This window comes from Catharus ustulatus, chromosome 4 (assembly GCF_009819885.2).
Source record: "Catharus ustulatus isolate bCatUst1 chromosome 4, bCatUst1.pri.v2, whole genome shotgun sequence".
NCBI lineage: Eukaryota > Metazoa > Chordata > Aves > Passeriformes > Turdidae > Catharus > Catharus ustulatus.
In genome coordinates this window covers 26565742-26585565 of record NC_046224.1, presented here as the reverse complement: position 1 = coordinate 26585565, position 19824 = coordinate 26565742, and the positions used below count along the sequence as shown (strand labels likewise).

The 19824-nt window shown below is 43.2% G+C and overlaps 1 protein-coding gene across 2 annotated transcripts in view; it reads right to left on the bottom strand.

Moving 5' to 3' along the window:
- The window catches only part of SYN3 (synapsin III), a 188636-nt gene that overhangs the window by 127599 nt on the left and 41213 nt on the right, over positions 1-19824 (bottom strand). For both annotated transcript variants that reach the window (XM_033058014.2, XM_033058013.2), the window contains 2 exons: positions 7856-8012; positions 1936-2025 (listed from right to left, as the gene is read on the bottom strand). In XM_033058014.2, coding sequence (XP_032913905.1) covers positions 1936-2025; positions 7856-8012 — 247 coding nt within the window. The remainder of the gene's footprint in view (positions 1-1935; positions 2026-7855; positions 8013-19824) is intronic.

The following is a 19824-nucleotide window of genomic DNA, read 5'->3' as shown; positions in this document are numbered from 1 at the left end:
TATATTTCTATCTGACAGATGGAGAAGCTGATGCACAGTGGGCATGCAACTTCCACAGGTGTTTGGTGATGACTGCAATGCAGCTTGCTTGGTGTAAGCACTTGACCTGTCAGACTCTCACAGCCCAGGATGCTGTGAAGATGCTCCCAGAAAAGATATTTGTAAGTTGTGTAGATTCATTCTGTGAGGCAAACCACCCCCCCTCACCTGGGAAGGGCTGACCTGAACTTGCCCAAGTGTATTGTTGCTTCTGTAAAGTGTTGGGAAGTATCTGATTTATACCAGATTACTCAGCCTTGCGTGTCAGCTGCAGTGCTTGTGTTTATGTGAGATTACCTACAGTCTAAAAGGCTTCCTGTACCCTTTTGTAAGTTAAGTAATAGCATCTCCAAGTAGGTGATTAGTTATAAATATGGAAAATAAGTGAAATTAAGATCAGTGCTAAACCAAACTACTTTGCTGGCACCAAATACATCTACATCTGAGGAACCAAGCATCAGACAGACAGACAGACAAGAAAATGATGCTAGAAGTGCTAACTTATTTGCAATGATAACCTTTATCAAGTCTCTTGAAATGGTGGTCCAAGTCACGACTGTCCTGAAGCATTACTTGTCACAAAACCTTCTTCATAAATCATTAGGAATAAAATGCAACAGGTATGCAATGAATTAATCTTATAAATGTGCAAAAAACCTGTCACATTGTTTAAGGACTATCCATTTTTTTATGTCTTAAATGATACTACAACTTCCTGACTGTACTTACCTCCACGATGTGCCTGTGAAACATGGAAGTGCTGTAGTCTGCGCAGCACAGGTCAAGAGCAGAGTATTGGAACAGAGAGGTAAGGGACTGGCATTTCAAAATATTTGAGTAACTAGCAGGCAGCAGCGGGATTTTTCACATGAAAGTAGATGATCATGTACCTACAACCCTGTTTTCTGTTGTGACTGGCCCACAGTGTTTGCAACAAGTGTGAGAAAAGATGGGTTTGAATATTTTTGACCTTCAGTTTGACACCTCAACAGCCCTTGTGTTCAGGGTGGCAAAGCTGTTTGGGTTCACAGTGAAGCCTGGGAAATTAGCTCAGCCAGCCAGTGGTCACACAGGGGGTCATGGTTCATACAGGGTTTCATCAAAGCCTCAGCCATGTAGGAAGAGCCGTTAATTCATGGGTGTAAGTTGGGAGCAAAAACTCACAAAGGACAAGTCTTTCTTTTAATGCAGGGAAAACAAGAGCCATGACCAGCTTTAAACAAAGGCCCTCTCTTTGCCATGTTCTCCAGGACTAAAGGCACCTACGTAGATTTCTTTGGAAGGTGCTCTAAGAGTTTGGTACAGTGCCCAGCAGCCACACAGGCCACTGAGTGTGTAGCTGTTGACAGAAATACCAGACCCCAGAGCACTGTGCAAAGAAAACATGAGAAGCTGAAACAAACTCCTTTAAGAACTCCGTGTTACCCTGAGTACCTTCAGGCTGATAAATGTTTCATGGCTGGTAAGCACGTGATATATCAAGCAAACTAACACTGTGAAACAAACATCTCTTAAGACCCATGTCCAAATTGCCAGAATATTTTAAACAATTCCAGGAGTAGGGAAAATCCACTTTATCTGAATAGAGTGATTCTTTGCTCTAAGGAGTGAGCTTTCTGTTGACTGTGTTTTTCAATGGAGTTCTGCTTCAGATTCGAACCTTTGAGCTTCTTTGTACATTTTTTCAGGGTCTTTACATGACCAAGGGGAGGGCTGGGCAAGAAAGAAGAGAGTTTCCCAAGCAGTGCCTTTTGCATAGCACTTTTTAGCTCATATTTTTCTGTAAGTAAAATTTAGACTCTTCCCAGCATTCCTGCCACCATTTCCTGTGCCCAACTTGCATCTGTTGTTTCCACCCCATGCAAAGTGGCATCAGAAGAAAGCAAAGCTACTCACCATCTGCTTATGGCTTGGGAAGAACGTTTGCTCCACCAAGGGGAACTTCTCAGGGCCCAGCGAATTGAAGATTTTAATGAGCTGAGAGAACTTGGGGTGAGGGAGGGGAAACAGAAAACAGACACAGTGGATGTCAGTGACTTACTGTGCAACAGGCAAATGCTTGCAAAAATGTTCTGATAGTGGTGAAGGAGGTGAGAGAAATGTTATCATGTCTTTCCCACCTTGCTTTCTTGACCTGAGAGCAGCAAGAAAATATGAAGCTGCTGTGTTTATCCATGGCCAAGCCAGCCTATGTACACAAACCTTGGACTAAGGGAGCATAGAAGGTATTCAAAAGCCAGAAGGGAATCAGCTTGCATTTACTTACAGATTTACCATGAACAAGATTTGTGTTCCAAATGCAGCTGGGGAGAGGAGCCTTTCTTAGTAGAGGGTAGAGGCAGGAAATCAGTGCCACCACTCCCATCAGAGACCAAATAAACCAAAGGTGTCCCTTGGATCTTTTCCCCACAGCCAAATCCAAGCAAGGCACTTTGTGCTGGAGAATTGCTAAGGGACAGTGATTACTAGAGTGCCAGACCAAGGGAGTAGGAGCCCACTGTTAATAACTGACGTTTATTGTGAACCAAGGAGAGAGAGGGTTCATCTGCCTGTCCCTGTGCCATCTACCATGAGGTCCGAGGGAGGCATCAAGCATGAACTTCACCATCATCACCACTATCATCACCATTATAAACCCTTTTATCATTCAGGGTTGTGCCCAACCAGACACAAAGCTCCCCATGGTAGGACTGAATTTTGATTTCTGTTCAGGTTCCATAATCCCAACAGAAGCGTAACACATCACAGCAAATTCCTGCTCTGCTTCAGCCATCTGCAAAGCAAGCAGACTATTCTGTATGTTGTCTGCAGCCTCCCTGTTCGATCCATCATTCATCATGTGGAGAAAAAAATCAAAACTATAAGAGAGAAACCTAATAACCATGACAGAAAATTGTTTCTGAAGCAGGGTTGATATACCAAAGAGAGTAAGAAGTGATGCATGTCCCAGAATCTCAGGAGAAGCTTAGACACAGCCCTGTTACCACAGAGAGTGCTGAACAGGCAAGACTGTTGGTGAAGCGGTTGGACTGGCAGCCGTGCAAAATAATAAAATATTTGGGGTGGTACCCCAGGTACCACCTGCTGAGATGGTAGATAGGACTAAGTTCCCCATTGGATCCTATTCACAAAGTAGTTTCTAAATTGAATTCAGTTTCCAGCCCCCCATAATTTGATAAAATCAAGTTAATTAATAAAATCTCCACCACAGGCCAAGTAAGGACAGATTTTAAGTCCTTTGTATGAGTTTCTCAAGTTGCCCATCAAAGGTAGGGATGTCTTAATCTTGAAGGAGATCCCTGTGTCACCTGAGGCAAGTAACACACAGATTAAGGGAAGGAAACAGACATGTATAGAATAAGGGAAAGAAAAGCAAACTCCCTTTCTTCCCAATAGCATTAGCTGCTTAATCTTAACCTGCATGTTCTGAGTACTTCTGGACAACAGCTGGAGCCAGTAAATGCATCAAATCACAAGGTTACATTACAGATAGAGAGAGCTACTGAGGATGTTTTCCACTGAGTAGCCCTGCTAAGGCTCCCCTCCTGGTTACTGGGCTAGTCTAAGTAAAGGAATTGCTGCATGACAAGTTGAAACTTCATTTGCTAGTGGAGAAGAAATACCCCTTTGAGAGTTAAATTGTGGCATGCAGTCACTGTGCAAAAAAATTAGGCTGCAAGGTGTGTGCCAGGCCCAGGCCAAATGCTGAAGGAGCAGCTGCCAGCAGATTTGCAGAAAACGCAAAGAATCCTTTTCCTAATCTCGTAGTTCAGAACAGTATTTAAAGAAAACTCAGGAAACATCAAGAGGCGGCATATCCCATCACTAACACCACCACCACCCTCACATGCATCAGCAGATAAGAGGAAAAACTCCCAATGTAGAATAATTATTGTTGGCTAGGAAGGTATTGATGCTGTAGAAGGAGGATAGCTTGCTTCTCTTAACTACTTGCACTAGCCCTGCACATCCTAGAAAAGAAAAATAAAACCCTGTTTAGACTAGCAAGGTGAGCAAACAGGGCTTAAAAGTTAAACACAATGAGCCAGAGACAGGGAGGGAAGGAAAAACACTCTCGCTGAGAGCAGCCCATGCCCCTTGCTGTGTGTGCATGCAGCCCTGGTGAACCATGGACACCGTGATGTTGAGGCAATGTACATTTATCCTGGGAAAACAGCTCAAACAAAATAACTGGAACAACTGTGCAGCTGATAGACAATGTTCTGACTTGTTCCTTTTGAAGCATACAGCTCTTGGCTATTGCTGAAATAGAGAGAGTTTCAGATGAGAGATTCAGACATCTGGGAGCCTCGTCATTGGGCCAAGCCTGCAAAAAGGTCTGACTTTGGTATTGCCCCTCATGGGACAGTTCCCTCCCTTTTTTTTTTTTTTTTAACCAGTTGTTAAGGACAGGATATTGACAAAGAGACTCCCACAGTTAGGTGGTGCAGCAGCCCCTGAGATACCTGATAATAGAGCTCAGGTAACATCTCCCCATGCAGATGGGTAGGAACACTGCTGGCAGCAGCTCTGCTAGACATAACCACACCCTCTACGTGCTGGCAGCAGTTCTTGCTTTCTGTTGTTCCACTGGTTTTAGTGAGTTTGCATCTAGACCACAGATAACACATGGGGGAAGGCAGTGTGGCACAGCCTAGTTTTAGGTACCTGGCACATATAGGAATTCAAGGGAAATGCCTTGGCCTTACTATTTGGAGATCAGAGTTACATGCAGGGAGTCTTTACAGAGAAATAAAAGGATCCATTCAGAGGACCTTAAGGCCTTTTGCATATTTTGAAAGTGCTAAGTCATCAGGGAGTCTGTATCCCTTGACAGTCAATAACAGTTTGGCTAGGAGTCCCTGGACTCAGAAGGTGATTGTCAGAAAAACTTCATGTTTTCTGCTTCCTTAAAGATGCAAAAGCTGCTTTGCAATTACAGACATTACCTGCATGCAGTGTGAGTACTACTCTGAGCATTCTTCCCACTGTATTTTGGGCTGCAACTTAGAATTCTAACACAGAAATTATTATTGGTGGTTGAAGCATTGTGTTTAGGGTGCTTGTATTATTTCTCAATAGTTCTGGGATCATCTTAAATGTTTCTCTCAGTGTGTGAGACCCCCTGAATACTCTTTTCTTTTCTCTCAGAAACATCTAATTCAAACTGTGCCTGTTTTAATCTTTGAAGAAGTTTTTGTATTGCAGAACTAGAAACCTGGCAAATGTCATTAAAAATGGGGCTGCATGTTTGAGTAAATGCAAACCCAAACTCAGCTGATTGTAATTAGAGCTGCTGAGAACAAAACATGGTTGCAAACTGCCAAGGAAAGAGTCTCAATTTCATTCCCCTCCACAAAATCATAAACATTTCTATGAAATGGAACCATTTTTGGAGAAAATAAAAAATGAGAGTGAAAAGCACATTTCCCAGGAGGATTTAATTTCATTTCTTCATGCATCTCAACTGTTTGCTAGATCCAAAAAGTTTCCAGCAATCTTTGTTAGGCAGATCCCTTATTTCAAGATGCCTGTTTTGCAATCAAAGTGGAACGTGCACCAAAGCTTCCCTATCTCTCACTTCTTAGCTATCAGAAAAACAAAATTTTCTGATTCTGCTGCCAGTGAAACATTTTGCCCTCAAATGCCCCACTGCAATCTCTACATGAGCTTAAATATCCCCTGAGCATTGCTCATTTGATGTAACCTTACAGATTGCTGAGCTCGTAACAATCACTGCTCTGGGGGTGATGTGTGTGCAGGGGTAGCAAGGAAAGGAGGCATTCTGCAAACCCATTTAAATTGTTTGCAAGTGGTTTCCTTGACTCCTCTGGGAAGGCTGTCTGTGCCAGCTGTATTCCCTGTGAGGAAAGCATGGCACAACCAGACCCAGAGCAGCTAGAGCCAAGCTGCTGGCAGAGCCAAGTTCTCCCACACTGCCTCTCCAGCACTGCTTTTTTTGTTTTGGTTTGTTTTTGTTTTTGTTTTTAAATGTGCTACATTTGTTTGTTTTCTTTTATTTTAGATGCCTAAAAATAAGCCTTTCACATCTTGAGGCCCCTTCACACCATCAGAAATGTAATTACAAGGCATGAGTTGCAAAGCATCAACTAAGTCCTGACTGACTTGACCCCAAAATCAGATGGAATGGACCACATGATTATCAGCAAAAGGCAGTGTAAATGTGGAGTGTAAATTTTGTCTGGTCACTAGGACCAATGCATTGTTGTAGGACCAACTTGTCAGAAACAATGTGAAAGTGTGCTACTGAGCCTGGAACTGAAAAATCAAATGGAAACTGAGGTCGGATGTACACTAACCACCTTTACAGTGATGGCAAAGTGAGATTGTTCTCACTACCCTGATTATTGCATGACAACATTTTTGGGAAAGACAATATCTTTCCTTTGGTCTCAACAAACCCCACAAATGTTGTAGGAGGGAAAACTAAAAAGACTCTGTTTCTTACACTAGTACCATTTTAGTAAGAAATTACTTAAATCCAACACTGCCCAATCATGGAAATAAAAGCCTGAGTCCCTACGGATTTCATCTGGACTTCAGATACCAACCAACACACTGAGGACCACTAGGATGTTTATTCCAAGGAAAAAAACAACAATAAACGCCCACTTAATTAGATGATGAGAAAGATAGTTATCATTAGCTATAAACACTCCATCTCACCCCAAGCTCAATTTGTTCAATGAGTTAGGGAATTCCTGAAAATGCATCTTAAAGTTTTTCATAGTGTCATATTGGAAAGTCCCATCTCTTTCTCACATCCATATAGCTGTGGTTTCCTGCTTCAAACCTAGAAGAATGCAGGAAAATTTCCATTCTGGAAGCATCAGTGATGAGAAAAGACATTTTGGGATTAAACTGTTTGGAAAACCCATATGCCAACTGCAAAATGGCATCAGGATCTGACTCCTCCTGCAAATAGGGTCATGGCCAGCCTTACTCTTGTGGCTCATGGCCAAATTATCTCTCCAGCTCTCCTGCTTCTGAAACTTCAGCAGCCTTGGAGCAGCTCATAGAAATGGTCTGGGAAATTATTGCATACTTTGATTTGGGGCTGAGAAAAGCCAATGATAATATTTTTCAAGGTTTTCTGAGATTCTGATGTGAACTTGACAAAATTTAAAGAATGGCTGAAGGGATCTTCCAGTGCAAAATATGAAAACACCGCTCTGTCCTCATCAGGAGCTGACTCAGCCTAAGTCTTTGCAAGGTGCAGTGTTTCATGTTCAATGAACCAACACTTTTATGATAATATTGCATTTCTTTCTGTAAAAACTCAACATGTGTGGTGGTTTGACCCTGACTGGAGTGACTTTCTCTACCTCCTCCCAGCCAATGGTGCAGGAGAATTGGGAATGGTGGTTTTGGTGATGTGATGATATGTTGTCTCTACTGATCCTTCCTTCCTTCTCAGGGGAAGGAATCCACCCTCTTGCCCTTCTCCAGCATAGGATCCCTCCCGGGGCAGACAGTCCTCCACGGACTCTCCAGCGTGGGCTCTTCCCATGCCTTACATGAAATCCAGGTGTTGCTGCACTGTCAGCTACTGGCGGTCCTTTAGAGTCTGGGACAAGGGAACCATCCAGCTCAGGGTGAAGAAATAACACCAGGGGCTGATAAATAAGTAGTGCTGGTAGGTTTCTCCCCCCAGGAATCCCACCTGGACTCCTAAGGTTGTTTAGATTTCAACCTAAAGAGACCAACTGGTTTGAAGCTCCTGGAAGGCGAGCTCGGTGTTCTATGGGCACCAGAGCTCTCCTTGGCAGGGCAGCAGAGCTGGACTGTCACTTACCACCCAGGGCTTGCTGCAGAAGTTGTAGATGGAGTAGAGGGAGTTGACCGTGTGGATGCCGCCGTACTGGAGGCCGATGATGAGGCTGCGGAAGTCTTCCCCCAGTGCCATGCTGTAGGCGTGCTGGCGGATCAGGACAAAATCCGGCTTGAAGGACCTGGGAGAGACCAGGACAGTGGTGTCTTGCTTTCAAATGCTCCAGAAGCTCTTCTAACCATTCCCTGTTTCTTTTCCATCCTTTCCCTTTCTTTTCTCTAACACATATTGCTCTTCTTTGGGGCCCTCATGGTGCATTGCTCGTGTTATAATGTAACAACCCCAACAAAACCCCCTAGTCATTAAAAAATGGAAAAATCCGATGTAGCTGCAAGTGTGAGAGCATAGAAACAGGCCAAACAGATTTTCTGCAGTTTCCATGTCACTCAGGCATGCACAGGAACAAGCCACAAGCAGAGCCAAGGGTCATAAATACTCTGGTGGGGGGATTCTCTTTTCTTTCTAAAAGCCTGGCCCTACTTGGCAAGCTCGTCGCAATGTGCGACGCAGATGAGGGAGCGAGTTTGTTTCCTGACGATTGAGCTGTACTGAAGCAATGCCCAGTGGGTGGGGAAGATCATAAGGGATTTCACAAAGCTCTCTACACATCCATACATTGACAGCATTCCCCCTTTAATCACTTTACTACGTACGCAGCACATCCCGGGCTCTTACGGCTGTGAGTCAACACATGAAGGGCAGGCATGGCAATGTAATTAATCAGATGAGCAGAGCCTCTCATACGCTGCTGTGACTCATGGCATGGACTTCCAGAATATTATTTAGCAAGACTGGAGCTTGGAATCCTATGGCTCAACAGCAGCAGCCCTCAGCTAATGCACAGACAAGAGAGGCCCTTTCTAGGTAAGCCAAAGGCAATGGATTAGCTTTCAAGCAGCCAGATTTCATTCCTTCCTGACACTCTGTCTTCAGAGCCATTCAAAAATATCTGGAAACAGCAGCTGGAAAGAAATGGTTCCCAAAATGGAACTCAGCAGTTCATTCTCGAAGGAAGAGGTTTTTCCACTGAAAGAAGGGATTATTTTATAAGTTAAAAGAGGTTGCATCAAGGACATTGAAAAATTTCCATTCTGTATTAAAGATTTTCAGAGAAATGAGCTCTGTAACCAGGTCCCATTACCTCACTACCCTTGAACATTTTCCTTGCTAAGAGACTATAATTTCTGTCCTTTGGATGTATGAGCTGGAAATACTTTAGGTTTATAGCCCCTATTTATATTTCCATCATTCTGGCAAGGAAATGTGCAATGGTGACTCTGGGCCAGATTGTGGCAACAAACACTGTACACAAACCCCAGCACAGCTTTGTTGCTTTAAAGCTGTTCATTTTGTTTGTTGGCCTTGGACTCCTGTTATCGCCCGTCTGAGACATGGTGGGGAGCATGCTCAGCTTTTGTGATGCAAGAGGCCAAGCTTTAGAAATGTTGTGATTCCCTCCCATGGAGTTTTTTAAACCTAGGCATGCTCCCTAATGTACTTGGCACCAAAGGTGGTGCTTTCCTCCAGCAGCGAGATGCATAATGAGCATCATGTGGGCTGTGCTATCGCTGTGCGGCTGATTTATGGACCTCCCTGGTGGCAACGGGGATGAGGCAAGTGGTGACCCCCACTGAGAAACAGCAAGTGAATACAAATCTTGGAAAGTCTGAGCTGCTCCATTCTGCTGGACTTGCTATGGAGGAAGTGCTTTGGAGGCAGGCACGGGTGCTCAAGAAGGATTAACCAGCTACTTAGGGGTCAGTATCTGTGCTGAGTTACTGAACAGTTGTGGTGCCTGGAGAGGCAGGAGCTCCAGGCACGTCTCTCCTCATCCAGCTTTCTGAGAGGGGGAGGTCAGGGTGGCTGGGAAACTGCCTTCATTGGCTTTACTTTTGCCAGCCAAATGTTCAGGAAAAAAGCTCTTGTCTTTTCAGATCCTGGCAAAGAGTTTCTCCACTTTGACAACGGACACAAGAATACAGAATTAATGTAGAAAAGCCTATTCTCAAACTCTGTGTCCTGTAGGAAGGCAGGGCACTCTCTCATGCAGCAGATGAGGAGTGAATCTCTAAAGCCAAGGTGGACACTGAATCCCTGTTTTGAGCCGTGGAACAATGGGAATGTTCCCATGGATACTGAGAACAAGGCAGTGGAGTGCCAGGCCTGGGACTAGCTGCGAATAAACATCAGCTGAAGAGCACCAGAGCCTGAACAGCGAAATGGAGACCAGCAGCAAAATAAATAACAATCAATAACATTTCTGTGCAGAAAGCAGGTCCCCAGCCTGCTTTGTGGTAGAGAAGGTGATGACACCAAATCCTGCTGGGAGGTTTCATGCCTTAAAGAGTTCTCCTGTTTCTTATTCCTGCATATAGCCATAACTCTGGCTTTCTTCCTGGTCCTTCAGCTTTTCTCACTGAAGCACAAAGAGATTCAAGGGCAAAAAGAAAGAACACAGAAGAATACACTATTTGCATCAGAAACAGGGTGATCAACACATTATATTGTCCCCCTGTGCTGAGCACTGGTGAGGTCACACCTCAAGTCCTGTGTTCAGTGTTGGTTCCCTCACTGAAAGAAAGACATTGAGGTGCTGGAACATGTCATGGTGAGGTGGGGATCAGCGTCTTCTCCCAGGTAACAAGGTACAGAACAAGAGGAAATGGCCTCAGGTTGTGCCAGGAGAGGTTTAGTGGATATCAGGAAAAATGTCCTCATGGGAAGGGTTATCAAGCATTGAAACAATCTGCCCAGGGAAGTGGTTGAGTCACCATCCCTCAAACTGCTCAAAGGGTGTGTGGATATGGCACTTAGGGTGATTTAGTGGTGAAAATGGCAGTGCTCAGTAATGGTTGGACCAATGCTCTTAGAAGCCTTTCCCAACCAGTTCTGTGATTGTCAAAATACTTCTTAATGACCCCTTCCACTGTGCATAATCATTTGCAGCCAAAGGATGCTTTATACTTCACCAAGATGGGTGAGAGAGCTTTTTCCCGGTGTTTTTGGAGAAGGATGGGTTCTCCTGCTCTCTTTTTAGAAGACTGACAGTCTTAAAAGACGCTTTGCCCTTTGTGTCAATAGAAAAAGATCTTCCCAGAACACTGAAGATGACATCCTCACTTCAGGTTCTGGCTACTCTCCATCATGCAAGGAGACTTCATTCAGCTTTCAGATACTTCCCAGTGATCAAGATATTCTGACCAAGTTCCCTTCCAAAGCCTTTCCTATCTGGCATGACACAGAGAACTGCATAATTTATCAATATGATACAACAAGTTTTGCATTACTGGCAATTAATGAATCCTTCAGGGAAGCATCCAAGGCACCAGTCCAAGCCATAAGAGGCTGCAACTTTTGCTCAAGAAGTGCAAAAAAATCCCTCCAAATATGCAGTGACTCAGGCATCTGACACCTAATAGAAAATGTCACTTACAAATAGGAAAAAGGTTTTTTTGTGCTTTGCATAGGTGTTAATAGCATTGTTATTACATTACTGAAAATTAATATGAAATCAGTGACATTTTCCCTTATACCAGTGTTAAATTTAACATTCTGTTTGATGCTTTAGTAAAATGGAAAATTTGCTAAGACAAAAATGTCGTTTCAGTCAAAACCTCATGTCGTATTTTCCACAGAAAGAAATAAACCCTGCTGAAGTTATTCAAAGAAAGAACAAATGTGATTGCTTATATAAATAAGATAACACAGAGCTGGTTTTAGAGAAAAAAGAAAGTAACAGAATAAAGAATAATCTTTCTTTACTAGGCTGGAGGAGAGAAGAAGGGTTTTTTTTTTTGAACATGGTAATAGAGAATGGCAGAGTAAAAAACATGTGAGGTGTGGGAGATCAGTGCAGCAAAAGCAGCAGGAGCCAGGAATCTGAGTTGCAGTAGGACCAATACCACTGTAGGCAGATGAAGACACCCTGGAAGATGTTCTGATTTGCTCAGCTAGCCATTAAATCATATCACACACTCTCTGAACTGTACTCTGGCAGTCTCAAAAGTCTGCCATGTATTTTACTCCTAACCTGATTGATACTGACAATGAAAAGCATGTGGACTCAGACAAAGCCCGAAAGCAGTAACAACCACACCTGCCAGCACCAACTTGCCTTCAAAATGCTTATGATCCTAAGCTTTTGCAGAAGGTGATCCAAATACTTTCCAACATCACAGAATAAAGTAGAGTACAGTAATTTCACGATTATAAGCCGCACCATTTTGAATAAAATTTTGGTCCGAACCCAAAGTGCGGCTTATAATCAGGTGCGGCTTATATATGGACAAAGAATGAAAAGTTGCTGTTTTAGTTTGGAGGACAGGTGTCTGCTGAGAAAGGCAGGAACTTCTCTTTGAAATGGAGAATGTAAACCCCCTCCCTCCAAATTATTATAATTTGGAAATCAAGGGGCTTTCAGGCAAAAATACGGGAATTAGGAATAACAGTTCTTTTCTAGGGAAATCAAAATAGAAATACAGTACTACAAAGAAACAAACTCCAAACCCTGACAAAGTCAGAGTACAACCTGACACCCTGTCAGGCAGGGTGTTGGTAGTAGTCCCAGTAAATGGTGGCTGCATCCTCCTGCAGTGACAGATGTGGCTTAGTTGGAGCAGTGCTCCTGTACAAGGTGCAGTTTCCCTCTAAAGGTCCAGTGGTGATGTGGAGAAATCCGGTTTTCCTCTGGAGTCCAGTGGAGAAAGGGGCTACCTTAGTGTCCCAAAGCCTCTGTTTTTATCTTGGTAAGAAATGTTGGGCTCTTCCCCCTGGCTGGAGCAACTTCCAATGGGATGCAGTAATTTTATCAGTCCCACAGTGGGACTCAATGGCCATTAGCAGAAAATGACTCGCTGGAGGAAGGATGGGTTGTGAAAAGATAAAGAACAATGCCCAACCTGGTTTCAATGGATGGCCCATTAGCAGAATATCTGCCATTGAGATAAGGACACTGTCCCCACCCTCAACAGATGGTGATAGAACAGATACCTTTTATCACACTCTGTATTGTAACATGCGGCTTATAATCAGGTGCGGCTTATATATGGACAAAGAATGAAAAGTTGCTGAAACCCAGAAGTGCAGCTTATACTCAGTGCACCTTTTAATCATGAAATTACTGTAATTTAGGTTGGAGAGGATCTTTGGAAACCATCTGGCCAACACCATGCTCATTGAAGGGCTAACTTTGAAGTGACATTAGGATGATTGCCATTCCCTGGAACACACCTTAGTAAAAACCCATGTGGAAAGGAGACAAATTATGGCAGGATTGATTAAAAAAAAATGATCAAGACTGAAGCAATGTATGAAAGTTTTGAATAATTCTTGTATTTAATCCTGGATTAACTAATTATTAAGTGCCCTAGACCCTGGCAGCTCATTCCTTATTGGAAAGAATTGCTGTAAATGCAAAAGGGGTCAGGGAGTAGTTTAGTATCTGAAACGCTCCCCACCCTGGTCTGCTCAGAGTGACTTTTGCTTTCTGGCAGCTGCCTGCATGCCAAATGTTTTCCCAATAACTGTCAGCATCCTGCCTGCATGTCGGCTGGGCGCCAGCTGCCAGGGAGGTGAAGGGGACATTATTCATCTGGGACACCAGCAAACCCCAAAGGGAGAAGCAGGCCTCCAAGCAGCTGTTTAGCAGCAGGAGCTGAGGTGGAAGTGACTGAGAATAAATACATAAATAATTACACCCCACTGTCTCTTCTCTTTTTTATTTCCTGCTCAAAAAAAAAAAAAAAAAAAAAAAGAAAAAAAAAAGAAAAAAAAAGAAAAAAAGAAAAAAAGAAAAAGAAAAAAAAGAAAAAGAAAAAGAGGACAGGGACAGGCACGTGAAGAGGGGGGAGATATTAGTGAAAAAAATGTTAGATCATCTCCCATATGGGAATAATTTCTCAGTTTATAAATGTTTACTAGAGGTGTTAAATTACTTCATATGTAACATGCAGCTTGCCAGGGTGTACCCTGTTAGACACCTCACCCCAGCTCATTGTCTCTGCAGGGTATTTCAGTGAGGAAAGTGGTCATTTGGCACATTGGTCCCTTGCCTAAACTGAATTTTCAAAAGCTTACAGGCTGTTACACACACTTCTCTGTTACATTTATGGATTGCCATGCTATCAATGGAAAAAATATGGCCCAAATGTTTCTCAGTGTTAAATACACAGCACATATTGTACTCCACCATGTGGCACTTTCTGCAAAACTTGGGAGAACCATTCACTCAACATATTTTTCCATCTGGCTGCTAGAAACCTAAACTTTCCCTATCATTTTCTTCCATTTTCCCCTCCTATTTGCAACTTCACAGAAAATTGCAGGAATTTGATTTGGAAGCAGCAAAACAACCAACCAACCAACACAACAGTACCCCACGCCCAACCCCTGAAACAACAATGATAACTAGAAAAAGACATTCCAAAAAAGACCCTAATTAGGTGAAGAGTTAAATTAAAAAAGACAGGGATTAGACAATGGCTGGAGTCCATCTTTGGCACAAGCTTCTTGGAACATGAGAAGCTGGAAAATGACCTACTGCCTACCAATACTTCCTACATCAGTGTCCAGGAGCAGTAGCTATTCCCATGACCTTCCTGGACATTGTAGAACAACAAGAAACCATCAACTCTTGTGAACAAATAGTCCTGTAGAGACACGAGAACATCCTTCTAGCAACCTGCAACTACTGTGTGGTGAGCAAGCATGGCCTCTGTGGGATAGAGTGTGCCCTTTCAGCCAGCTGCTTCTCAGTGGACCTTTGGGGTGAGTGAAACTACTGGGATGGGAAAAATGCAGTGGGTAGAGGACAGTGTCCTCACTGGGCTTTAAAGAATCTTGCATACTGGAGCAGACAGATCTTTTTTAGTCAGACTACACATCTCCTGGAGTCTGCAAGCTCTGAATAGCAGGTGAACACCTGTGAGCTGGCCATTTTCTTCTCTGACTCTCCCATGTAAAAGGATTTGCCTCCTCATGCTGTGACCATACTGCATCTTGCAATGTAAAAATAAGCTTAAGGAAAAAAGGACTTTCAGGGATTTTGGGGGTGGTGATTCAACAGGCTGCTGTCCTGTTGTCACACCACAGAGCATTGTAGAAGCACTGAATTAGCTGGAAGCAGCAGGAATGTCAGTGTTCACTATAGGAATGAGTGGGATTGTGTGGACAAACTGGAGAATTCACTGACCCCACCAGGGCTGTGAGCAGCAAGGGCACATATCCAGGGTGAGAAGGAGGAGGAGACACACACCTTACACAGACAGGCCACATTCAGGCAAAGCCTATAGGGCTAAACATCATTCCATGTCAGAGATCCTTCCCCACAGCAAGGCTTTGTCCTTGCTGTTCCTCTTCCCTTTGCTGTCGTTTTGGACACCCCTCTACACTCACCAGGGCCATTTCTCCTTGCAGGGTCCTCACAGTGCAGACCCTGGGCACCTCCTGGTCCCCCAGCTGCTGTGGGGCTGCAGGGAGCCTGCAGATCACACTCCAAGTGATATGGCCACCACTAGATAGGTCCCATACAAACATGAAAATGTGCTTTCTCTGCTGGATGATTGCCCCAATGGCAAAGGAGGAAGCTCAACAGGGAGACAGGAGATGAGAGCAGTCTGGTGCATGATTAATTTATATCCTTAAAGGTCTGAAATGCTCCCTAAGACATTAGTATTCCCCAGGTAAAATAGCTGTCCAGATTTTCAACATGTCCCTGCCTTATATCTACTGGAATTAATAGCTGAAGTCTTGTGAAGCCCAACAGTCAAGCATTAATCAAATACAGAACCTGAGATCATAGTATGGGAGTCTAAATGTTGCTGTCAGAAACAGACACAGCCCAAAATTTCATTTCTACTTAGACACTTTTATAATATCCTGAAAACATACATGCATCTCAGAGTGGGTGCAGTGCTTACATTGACAGCCTCTTTACTCTGCCAAAATATTGATATGAAGGGCCCTTCAGAGGAATCTGAAAATAAAAATACCATTTCTCACATCTTACTCCAGTAAAAGTGACACAGTCCAAGAGCTTTCTGGAATAAATTAGATTCCAGATGATTCACTCTGTCTCTGTTTGTGTCTGTAGACCTGTCCAAAGGGAGGTTGTGTATGCACTGGGAGGAAGATCCAAACAGGTGTTTTAAAAGTAGACATAAATCTACACTTGTTTTTACACACTCTAGTACTCCAGCTGTTGCACCCTGAAATTATTCCATTTCTCCATTTAAAGAGTTGCTATGCCTAAGTTGGTGAGGGATCCTTTGGGATGAATAAACACTCTCTCCTGCTTCCCATATTTAACTTTTCAATAGGGAAGGTCTGCTGCCAGTTTTTTCTAAATAAGTGGTAGGGTAACAAGGACAAGGGTGAGGGAGATTCCCCACCCCACCAGTCCTGGCTGAGCCCAGTGCTGCTCCTGGTGCCCAGCTCATCCCTTGGTGTCCTCAGTCAGGGTTACAGGGCACTGACAGAGAAAAGTGCTTGCTAGAGACAGCACAAGATACTTGATGGCCAGATCTCTGAAAGAAATGTGCTGAACAGGCTGAGGGAGCCTTCACCAAACAGGGTGGAACTGGCACAGAAAACACAGGTGCAGTTTTTTAGATTTGTTAGATGATAGCCTCTGCCTCCAGTAGCACATTTTGCTGACACTATCTCAAATCCTCCTACAGATGTGCAGAATGTAGTAGCTGAAAAAGAGAAGCTGGAGACGCAGAACATTGTTACTGTAAATTTAAATTCTTGGAGTCATGCTTGTTTTAAAACTCAGGCAAACAAAGTAATGCCTGGCTTCAGTTAGATTGTTTGGTAACTTATTTGTAGCTGCTTATTTCAAGATACACAGGCTAGGAGTCATGTATATGTCCATGTCTTTGCTTTCTGTAATTGCCAAAATATTTCTAAAACATCCTTTTTACTTTTTTTCAATTTTTCCTGAGGTAAGTGGTAAATAGAATGCTTTAAGGACTGTTATACATTCTTATTAGGGGATTTATCTTCCAGGTAAAAGAACCACAATTTTTTCCTGGTGCAGTTCATATCAGCTGACATGGGGTGTGAAAGAATGCCTTAACTCCAAGGTGTCAGAGAATACCAAGTGATCCGCAAAAAAATACTTTGGTTTAAACTTTGCTTTGCACGTGCCATATGGTATTTCCAGTTTAAAGAAAGAGCTAGGAGACTCATTCCAAAATTATGGAATTTAATAGGCTAATAAATTGTTAGATAGCTTATCAGTAAACACAATGTCAAATTGGAGAGGACAGCCCAATGGTTGCTTAATAAGAGAAGGAATATTAATTGTTACTCTTAAGAAATTTATTATTTCAGTGACTCAAATCTACTGGTCTGTAGTATATTCACTGTCTTTCCACTGATCTGCTACATTCTATTACTCTCCATTTGAAGAGGAATGTGAAGCAGGCAGGGCTTCTGCAGGGAGGAATCCAAAATGTGCTTGTTAGCAAGATGGTGCTGTATTTACCTTCTTATAAACTGTCAGTGGGATTTCCAGGACTCTGGGTATTCAAAAAATATGATGAGTATTATATTTCATCATCTAGAAGCATTCTGACTTTTGACTGAATATTTTGCTCAATAATTAACAGAGGCCTAATAAGTGATGGAAAAAAGATTACAGCAGCTGCGGGGCTGGTGCACATGTATGAGTTGAAGGGGTGTCCCTGTGGCTGGGCCCTCTGAAGGTTGTCTGTGGCCAGGCAGGACATGGCTGTGGATGGGATGGTGGGACTTGAAGGGACTGGGAAGCAGCTACACCCATGTGGATGGGTCCAGTTGCCTCTACACAGCTCAGTTCCATAATTTGCCTTCTATGGTGAAGAAGAGTTTTAATTTCTGTACCTTCTAGAGTATTGCTAGGAGTGTCTGTGGAAGTTGGCTGACCTGAGCCCTTAAACTCCCTGAGCTCGGCACAAGCTGTGAACAAATATTTGCTGGTTGCAAGGATTATGGCATGTAGCATATGCTATATAAATTGCATATAAATGCAAGTATGTATTTACCAAATCCACTTCTCACAATGCAAATGTGTCCTTAAACATGCAGGAATGAAAACAAAAAAAAAACCCTGAACTGATGCCATTCAAAAAACCATGTATTTCACATATAAATATCCATGCAAAAATGGTAGCTGGAATACCTGTGTGTTCACTGTAAGCAGAAACATCAACACCATGCCCCAGACAGTTTTGTGAAATAAATTTTGTCTTCAGTTTCAGCTTAATAGCACAAGATCTTTCTGCCAGATGTATGAATGGCTTTGGGAGGAAAGACACAGGAAGGAAAATGAAGATGTGATCGACCTAGGAAATGGTATTTGGGAAACCTTCCAGCATCATGAGCAAGCGAACACAGGAGTGCATTAGCACTGCACACTGTCTGATGAGTGCTCCAGTGGCTGGTTCATGGGACATAATGCTTTGTTTCACTCAGAAACAGACATTTGTGGGGCAGGAGAAGGCAAATGCATGTAACAGACACAATTTTAAAGGTTTTTAGCAGAGGCTCATGAAATTTTACCAAAGAACAAATGGAGACTTGTGGATATACTAAGAGAGATGTCAAGACCTGAGATGAATTGATGGACCACAGTCATAGCTAACTGACAGTGACATGTTTTGCTTTGCATTATTTGGACTGGAAATTATATTTTTGAGAAATTAAACAGAGGCCAGCATGCTCAAAATCACAGTTTTTCAGCTGTTCTAATAACACCTTTCAAAAATATCACTGCATGGTACATTAGTGTCTCTACCTCTAATTTTGAATTAGTTGCAAACAGACAAAAGCATTGATTAAATGTGTCAACAGTATTAAACTCAAAGATGCTGAATACACCAGAAAGTGCAAAAGAACTGTAGAAAAAGCAGCAGGGCGGCTAGAAAATTAATTTGGAACAGCAATGAGATTTCAACACAAGTAGAGAAAAGCTATTGTATCAAAGATGAAATGTGGAGTTGCAATGACAGGAACCCATAAAGATGAAGGCTTGGGAATAATCGGGTGGAAGGTAATATTGGTGGAGGTAAACAGAGGCATCATACACAGATGTGACAATGTACACTATTCTTTACATAGAAATTGTAAAAATGCTTCTAACATTAGGTACAAATTGCTGTCACTCTGGTGCTTGAAAGAAGGGGAGCAATGCTTTTGGGAAGTGAATTGGATGTGTGACTGGAGAAGCATTGCTTGGGAAAAGAGTCTGCTTGCATTGACTGCATTTATGAAGTAATGCCAGTAGGACAGAAATCCCCATCAGAGATAGGTATTACCTCTGAGATTTACCACAGGGCAAGGCCAGAGCACTGGGAATCCCTCACAAAGAAAAAAGTGGTATTTCAGGAGCAAATCAGGCTAAAAGCATCAGGATCATAGAATCACAGAATGGTTTGCATTGGGAGGGACCTTAAAGATCATCTAGTTCCAGGCCCCTTGTCATGAGCAGGGACACCTTCCACTCGACCAGGCTGATCAAAGCACCATCCAACACTGAGCGCTGCCAGGCGTGGGCATCCACACCTTCCCTGGGCAGGCTGTGCCTCACCACCCCCACAGTAAAGGATATTTTCCTGGTATATAGTCTAAATCTACCCCCATTCAGTTTAAGGCCATCCCCTCTTGTCCTGTCACTACACGCCCTTGCAAAATTCTATAGATAGTTCCCTTTAGGTACTTGAAGGTCCTATAAGGTCCCTCTGGAGCCTTCCCATCTCTAGGCTGTACAACCCCAACTCTCAGCCTGTCTTCACAGGAGAGGTGTTTCTATCCCCTGATGGTTACCATGGCCCTCCTTTGGGCTCACTCTAACACATCCATGTCCTTCCTGCATTGGGTGACCCAGTGCTGGGTGCAGTGCTCCAGGTGGGGTGTCACCAGGACAGAGCAAATGGGCAGAATCCCCTCCCTTG